The following is an 8,751-nucleotide window of genomic DNA, read 5'->3' on the forward strand; positions in this document are numbered from 1 at the left end:
AAACCACCGCGACGCTTTATACAAGAAAACATCACATTATGTTCTGCAGCGTCGGATATTAACACTACGGGGGAAACGATGATCAGGACACAATAACCGGGGGGAAGTGGCGATATTCACAGAAGAGGGGATTAGAGCCAGGAGGAAACGGAAAAGGGCATAAATCGCAAAATAAAGGGAAAAATGGCTGACAATGGCCACATGCTCCACCGGGGAGAGCTGTTCTGTGAGTGGGAACCCCTCTGCTCCAGAAAAGAGGTCCACCTGAGTGCGGAGCCAAGTGTACTGCCCCCGTGCCAGTGGCTGAGCCGCTCGGATCCGGAGCCGCGATGGCCCGAGGGGGTCTCCGGATCTGGGGGGGGGGGGGTTCGCGCGGACACTCGAATTAAAAGAAGAGGGGTGGATATGTACAAGGGAGTTAGAAAGTTCGTGACACCACCCATGGTGCGTGGTAATGTGAGGGACCACCGCTGCTGTTGGGGAGCCCGGTGACGATGGTGCGGCAGCCTGATGTTAACCCCTCTTTGGGTAGGGTGTTTGTGCCCTGGGGCCCGTTGGATGGTTGGGATGGTAGTTGGGTGCCATTGGGGAGAGGAAAAGGGGTTCCCAGTGTACTCACTCAGTCCAGAAATAACCACACCGACAGGTTGTAAACCAGAGTTCTGAGCACCACTGCAGCAAGGAGGGAGCACGCCTGGATCCGTGCCCTTGGTGTTGCTGTTAGCCTGTGGCCCTGTCCTTGGCATCTCCATCCCTGTTGGTATAAAACTCTTCGGGTCCCCTCACCCGTGTGGCTAACGGAGTGCGCTTGCTCTCAGGGTTCACGCGTAGGATTTCTTTGCACTGTAGTGGGAAAGTCCTATCCCATCGGTGCGCTAGTACCCCGATTTTGGAGCGGGTTGGGGATGAATCTTGAAGTCTTCACCCCCGTCTGGTAAATTACCGGAACGCGTGAAGCTACTTCCCGGCCTAGGGTCCACGTACCCAGTCGTGCCCTGGCCCCTACCCGGTGATAGCTCAAGGCCACAGGCTGCCCTCCTCAGCAATCCGTGCCCCTTGACACGATCCCCTGCGACCGGGGTTCCAGCTCTTACCAGGCCCAGGCCAATGTCTGCCACCTAATAAACTCCAGGAGCCCTGCTCCAGGCCGGTGACCTCTCCCTCTCACAGTCACCTGCACCTCCTTCCTCTCCTGGTCCAATTCACACTCTCCTCCTTTCTGCTCAACTGTCACTTTCCTCACTTTCCCCTCACCAACCCTCCATATGGGCAGCCCTATTCCCTTCAGGCCCCCCAATGGTGTGTCTGGTGGGTACAGTGTAAAGTGTTCCTAGGATTTTGATTGGCTAAGCTGTTAGCAACACCAAAGGACCAGGACCCGTAACCAAGGAGGGTGGATACTGTGCAGAAGGGCAGATTGCACAATACCCTGTGACCACCTGATAGGCCAGGGCGTCACACAAGCAGAATAATGGAGGCAGGCCAAGTATCCGCTAAGGAGCCCCGGTAGAAAGGGGGGCACTTTAGGTTAATCAGGTCCTGACAAATCTCTGTACATTACACGCTTTTCCCAGACAAAAAAAACCAACCCAAAATATATAAAAAGAAGCTTTAAAAAGTCATTTATATTGTTTACAAACAGATTAATTACCTCCAATCACTGGTAGCTGCTCCATGCCGGCTTGACATAGGAAAGTTTTTGCAATGTTGTCGCGTGAGTGTGCTTAACTGATTATTTCAATAGCTAAGCCAGCCCCCTTCTGTTTCTATACATCGGCTGTGACAGAGGAGGGGGCTGGCTACTGTAATGAACAGTCAGCCAACCCCCCTAACTGAAACACAGACCAGCGGGCCAAAAGAGAGTCTGCCAGGACCCACTCAGAGCCATAGGCGTAGCTGAACTATACTAGTAAGTTATATAAAAGACGCATTACACAGGGCTGGATTTATAGAATTCTACGCTCTAGCCCAAAGCACATAATTCTGCGCTCTTCCGCAAGTCATTGTTTCTAACTCTGCTCCCTTACAACGTCTTCTGTTACAGTTAGAAGGTATCAGCAGAGAGCCGGCGCTGCACTTACATCTCCCACCGTGTCCGTCACCCAGGATGTCTTCTGTCACAGTTAGAAGCTATCGGCAGAGAGCCGGCGCTGCACTCACATCTCCCACCGTGTCCGTCACCCAGGATGTCTTCTGTCACAGTTAGAAGCTATCGGCAGAGAGCCGGCGCTGCACTCACATCTCCCACCGTATCCGTCACCCAGGATGCCTTCTGTCACAGTTAGAAGCTATCGGCAGAGAGCCGGCGCTGCACTCACATCTCCCACCGTGTCCGTCACCCAGGATGCCTTCTGTCACAGTTAGAAGCTATGGCGGCAGAGACAGAAGCAGAGAGCCTAACCTTTTGTGTCATGTACAAAATGTTTGTCTTAATTTTGCATGCAAAAAAAAGTTTCATAAAAATAATTGATTAAAAAAAAAAGAAGCAGAGAGCTGATGCTGCACTCACATCTCCCACAGCGTCCATCACCCAGGACGTCTTCTGTCTCAGTTAGAATATATTACAACAATGACAGAAGCAGAGAGCAGGCGCTGCACTCATATCTCCCACAGCGTCTATCACACAGGACGTCTTCTGTCTCAGTTAGAAGCTACGGCAGTGATAAAAGCAGACAGCTGGCGCAGCCATCACATCTCACATAGTGTTCATCACCCAGAATGTGTTCTGTCACAGTTAAAAAACTACGGGGCAGTGGAGAAAGAAGCAGGGAGCTGGCGCTTCACTCACATTTCCTACAGCGTCTATCACCCAGGACATCTTCTGTCACAGTTAGAAGCTATGGCAGCGATAGAAGCAGACAGCCGGCGCTGCACTCCCATCTCCCATACTATTCATCACTAAAGGATGTCTTCTGTCACAGTTAGAAGCTACGGCAGTGATAGAAGCAGACAGCCAGCACTGCACTCACATTTCCTACACTGTTCATCACGCAGGACGTCTCCTGTCACAATTAGAAGCTACAGCAGCGATAGAAGCAGACAGTCAATGCTGCACTCACATCTCCCATACTATTCATCACCAAGGATGTCTTCTATCACAGGTAGGAGCTACGGCAGTGATAGAAGCAGACAGCCAGCACTGCACTCACATTTCCTACAGTGTTCATCACTCAGGACGTCTCCTGTCACAGTTAGAAGCTACGTCAGCGATAGAAGCAGACAGCCAGCGCTGCACTCACATCTCCCAAAGCATCCATCCCCCAGGATGTCTTCTAAGGGGGCAGTAATGTGAGAAACTGTAGTAACTGCAGTGCTGCCCCCCGTGACTGAGCAAGATAGCGCAAGCTGAAGAGATGGGCAACGTAAATGTACCGCTAGATTTATTTTATGTATATGGAAGTAAATTTAAGAAAACAGCATTTTATATGGTCTTTTCAAAATATTGAAAAATGTGTAAATATTTGGTTAGTATTTCTTTTCTATATATGCCCCAATGACTGTTACGCCCTAGGCCTTGGCCTAGGTTGGCCTTATAGGAAACCCGACCCTGGAAATGTGACAATTTTTGGATTTTAGGTAGCTCAACTTTGATAGAAATGAGCAAAACGTTTTACTGTAAAACAATAAAATGTAAAATCGCTCTTTATTTTAGGAAATGCAGTTTGTTTTTATAGAGGACGATAGTTTAAATGGTTAAAATATTTAGACATTTCAGTCATTTATCTCTTGTATGTCTACTGTATGCCTACTAGCAATAACGATCCGTTACCAGAGGACTTTTCAGTCCATATTGGTCACCAACGGCGTCACATAGGAGGTCCATGGCGGTGCAAATTGTACAGGGGTGTAACATTTCAGGAATACCACACCCTGCCCCCCTGTCAAATTAACCAGGAGGACCTGCACTGGGTACTGTCCACTGCACCGACTGGCGTCAGCTAAAGCTTGGGAGGAATGCACAACCATAGCGAGTGCCTGCTCACCCGACGGTAGGTGAGCTAAGTGAGTAAAGCTGCTAGTGGCTGCTGCGTAATTTCGGTTGATACACCTATCCCCTTGCAGAGGACAATTGTTGAGATGATTTTATCATCAACTGGAGCGACCGGGATGACAAAGATCTCAGCATAATTACGTTTTTCATCTCAGTTGCTGCCTATGCAGAGCAATGGAAAACTGAACTCAAATGCTGCACTCTGCATAGTTAGAGTTGGATCTTAGAGACTGAGCAGCTAATGAATAAAAAGAGGACTGAATCATCCTGCTCTCTCAGCCTCTCTGCTCTGTAATTTTGTAAGAGGAGAGGCAGAGACCCGCTGAGAGTGGCCCCAAATTTAAAAAAGGTGCTCCCCGTAAATACTAAATAACCATAATAAATAATTCATTTTTACACACTTTTTCAAAGTTTAATTAGGGTAAGAAAATATTATCTACTTAAAAAATAGAATAGGAAAATAAAAAAGTAAAAAAAAAAAATGTTTAACTTTTACTTTAAAGATTTTTATATGTGGATTATATACATATACATATATATATATATATATATATATATATATATATATATATATATATATATATATATATATATATATATATATATATATATATATATATAAAAAACAAAACAAAAACAGAGGGGCTAAAAAGGCAAATTAGAATTACACTTGTATTTTTGCAAAATACAAAAGGAGGTATAAAGGGTTCAATACTACAAAAAAAAAACAACAAAAAAACAAAAAAAAAACCCTGCATCTCCAGATAGAACATGGCAAGTGTGAACAGGTGCCAACTGCTATGACTACACGAAACAGAAACATGCGTTGGGATTAGGGGGCGCTATTCTTGAGCGCTGGCAGCCACCCCACACCACTGCTGGTCCCCCCTTATAGACCTTACACCAGACTTTGGGCCTGACCCGTTTAATAATTGTTACCTACAGAACTAAATACAATAAATCAAAGTGTTTGAATCCTTATAGGATGGAAAAGTTAACATAATAATTAGGGATGATCGAATACCTCAATTATTCGGCTTCGCGAATATTCAACGAATAGGTCGCCGCTCTGCGAATATTCGATGCGCAATGTAAGTCTATGGAAGCCCGAATGGTTCCGAATAGTTGTTATTCGGGTTTCTCAAAGACTTACATTGTGCATCGAATATTCGCGAATAGCGGCAAGGTATTCGGAAAATATTCGTGAAGCCGAATAATTGAAGTATTCGATCATCCCTAATAATAATGTAAAGTGTTACTCACTACTCATTGCAAGACAGCACCACTGATCATAATCAGTAGTAAAAGACATAATGCGGTACCCACTAACGTATTTAAGAGGTTCTAGTATACACTCAGGAGAAAAAAATATTTCCTGCTCCATAAGATGAATGTCTCCATAGTCCAGAAGCACCATATGGCTATAGAGAGTGCCTGTGTCTTCATAGTAAGGACCTGCGTGCCTTTCTGCAAGTTCCATGCAGGCTTGGACTGGCCCACAGGAGGAGCGGAGAAGTTCCTGGTAGGCCCCTGTATAGGATTATCCACCGTAAATGAGTAGTGATTGCAACATGTACAGACACACACACACACAGCATCTGATCAATCATCTAACAAAGCACCCAATTATTATTATATAACAGCAGAAGTAAATTTGTAAAAAAGGGTGAGGAACTATCCCATGTAGCTGAAGAGTGGGCCTCCAGAATCAATGTCCCCAGTGGGCCCTTGGCCCTGTCTGACACTGCGCCTGGGTGCTCCGTCTTGCCTTGTGCATGGCACTGTAAATACATACTGAGCATAAATACAACACTTACCTGCAGATCCTCCAGCCAAGATTTGCTGGGAAGCTTCTGTCCAAAAGCTGACATGTGGCGAGGCGGACATGACTGCAGGAACCAGGAGTAGAGATGACTGCGGGAACCAGGAGTAGAGATGACTGCGAGAACCAGAAGTACAGATGACTGCGAGAACCAGGAGTAGAGATGACTGCGGGAACCAGGAGTAGAGATGACTGCGAGAACCAGGAGTAGAGATGACTGCAAGAACCAGGAGTAGAGATGACTGCGGGAACCAGAAGTACAGATGACTGCGAGAACCAGGAGTAGAGATGACTGCGGGAACCAGGAGTAGAGATGACTGCGGGAACCAGGAGTAGAGATGACTGCGGGAACCAGGAGTAGAGATGACTGCGGGAACCAGGAGCACAGATGACTGCAGGAACCAGGAGTAGAGATGACTGCGAGAACCAGGAGTACAGATGACTGCGAGAACCAGGAGTACAGATGACTGCGAGAACCAGGAGTAGAGATGACTGCGAGAACCAGGAGTAGAGATGACTGCGAGAACCAGGAGCACAGATGACTGCGAGAACCAGGAGTACAGATGACTGCGAGAACCAGGAGTAGAGATGACTGCGAGAACCAGGAGTAGAGATGACTGCGAGAACCAGGAGTAGAGATGACTGCGGGAACCAGGAGTAGAGATGACTGCGGGAACCAGGAGTAGAGATGACTGCGGGAACCAGGAGCACAGATGACTGCAGGAACCAGGAGTACAGATGACTGCGAGAACCAGGAGTAGAGATGACTGCGAGAACCAGGAGCACAGATGACTGCGAGAACCAGGAGCACAGATGACTGCGAGAACCAGGAGCACAGATGACTGCGAGAACCAGGAGTACAGATGACTGCGAGAACCAGGAGTACAGATGACTGCGGGAACCAGGAGTACAGATGACTGCGGGAACCAGGAGTACAGATGACTGCGGGAACCAGGAGTACAGATGACTGCGAGAACCAGGAGTACAGATGACTGCGAGAACCAGGAGTACAGATGACTGCGAGAACCAGGAGCACAGAGGACTGCGAGAACCAGGAGTACAGATGACTGCGAGAACCAGGAGTACAGATGACTGCGAGAACCAGGAGTACAGAGGACTGCGAGAACCAGGAGCACAGATGACTGCGGGAACCAGGAGTACAGATGACTGCGAGAACCAGGAGTACAGATGACTGCGAGAACCAGGAGTACAGATGACTGCGAGAACCAGGAGCGCAGATGACCAGACGTCCTTCACAGAAAGAACAACACATGATGTTAGTGAATGAATCACAGAAATATAATCTATTCTGTACAACGCCGGCCTCATGACAGCGTGTATTATGTTTACATGGCATTATTTATCAGCAAAATTCCTGTCATTTTCTTGTAGTGCACACGCAATGGCATTTGTACCGCGAGGGAGGAACAGTCTGGTATTTAGCACAATGGTCAATGAGCCAGAGGGAGAGCCAGAGCCAGAGGGAGAGCCAGAGCCAGAGGGAGAGCCAGAGAGAGAGGAAGAGCCAGAGAGAGCGAGAAGCAGAGAGAGCGAGAGCCAGAGAGAGCGAGAGCCAGAGAGAGCGAGAGCCAGAGAGAGAGAGAGCCACAGCCAGAGAGAGAGAGAGCCAGACAGAGAGCCACAGCCAGAGCCAGAGAGAGCCAGAGCGAGAGAGAGCCAGAGCCAGAGAGAGAAAGAGAGAGCCAGAGCTAGAGAGAGAGCCAGAGCTAGAGAGAGAGAGCCAGAGAGAGAGAGAGAGAGAGCCAGAGAGAGAGAGAGAGAGCCAGAGAGAGAGAGCCAGAGAGAGCCAGAGCCAGAGAGAGAGAGAGAGCCAGAGAGAGCCAGAGCCAGAGAGAGAGAGAGCCAGAGCCAGAGAGAGAAAGAGAGAGCCAGAGCTAGAGAGAGAGCCAGAGAGAGAGAGAGAGCCAGAGAGAGAGAGAGAGAGAGCCAGAGAGAGAGAGAGAGAGAGCCAGAGAGAGAGAGAGAGCCAGAGAGAGAGAGAGAGCCAGAGAGAGAGCCAGAGAGAGAGCCAGAGCAAAGAGGGAAAGAGACAGACAGAGAGGGAAAGAGACAGACAGAGAGGGAAAGAGACAGACAGAGAGGGAAAGAGACAGACAGAGAGGGAAAGAGACAGAGAGGGAAAGAGACAGACAGAGAGGGAAAGAGACAGACAGAGAGGGAAAGAGACAGACAGGGAGGGAAAGAGACAGACAGGGAGGGAAAGAGACAGACAGGGAGGGAAAGAGACAGACAGGGAAAGAGACAGAGAGGGAAAGAGACAGAGAGGGAAAGAGACAGAGAGGGAAAGAGACAGAGAGGGAAAGAGACAGAGAGGGAAAGAGACAGAGAGGGAAAGAGACAGAGAGGGAAAGAGACAGAGAGGGAAAGAGACAGACAGGGAAAGAGACAGACAGGGAAAGAGACAGACAGGGAAAGAGACAGACAGGGAAAGAGACAGACAGGGAAAGAGACAGACAGGGAAAGAGACAGAAACAGAGAGAGACAGAGAGACAGACAGGTAACCAGGAGTACAGATGACCAGACGTCCTTCACAGAGAGAACAACACATGATGTTAGTGAATGAATCACAGAAATATAATCTATTCTGTACAACGCCGGCCTCATGACAGCGTGTATTAGGTTTACATGGCATTATTTATCAGCAAAATTCCCGTCATTTTCTTGTAGTGCGCACACAATGGCGTTTGTACCGCGAGGGAGGAACGGTTTGGTATTTAGCACAATGGTCATTGATTACACTCATTACGTAGGACTCACCTGAGTAATGTATGGCAATCTGATGCCTGAGGCTGGTGTCACACAGACCACTATGTCCAGATTGGCTGCGGCTCAGCAGAGAAGCAGCTTTCTGTGAATGCTGAGCTCTGTATAACCCCACCCTCACCTCTGATTGGCAGGTTTCTATGTACAATGAGCT

At 48.1% G+C, this 8,751-nt stretch overlaps 1 protein-coding gene across 1 annotated transcript in view; it reads right to left on the reverse strand.

Moving 5' to 3' along the window:
* Positions 1-7,059, reverse strand: part of SLC25A21 (solute carrier family 25 member 21) — a 434,643-nt gene extending 427,584 nt beyond the window's left edge. The window contains exon 1 of the mRNA XM_075330802.1: positions 5,809-7,059. Within this exon, the coding sequence (XP_075186917.1) occupies positions 5,809-5,878 (70 nt within the window). The 5' untranslated portion in view covers positions 5,879-7,059. The remainder of the gene's footprint in view (positions 1-5,808) is intronic.
* Between the last annotated feature and the right edge of the window lie 1,692 nt (positions 7,060-8,751).

Source organism: Anomaloglossus baeobatrachus, chromosome 12, assembly GCF_048569485.1.
Source record: "Anomaloglossus baeobatrachus isolate aAnoBae1 chromosome 12, aAnoBae1.hap1, whole genome shotgun sequence".
Taxonomy (NCBI): domain Eukaryota; kingdom Metazoa; phylum Chordata; class Amphibia; order Anura; family Aromobatidae; genus Anomaloglossus; species Anomaloglossus baeobatrachus.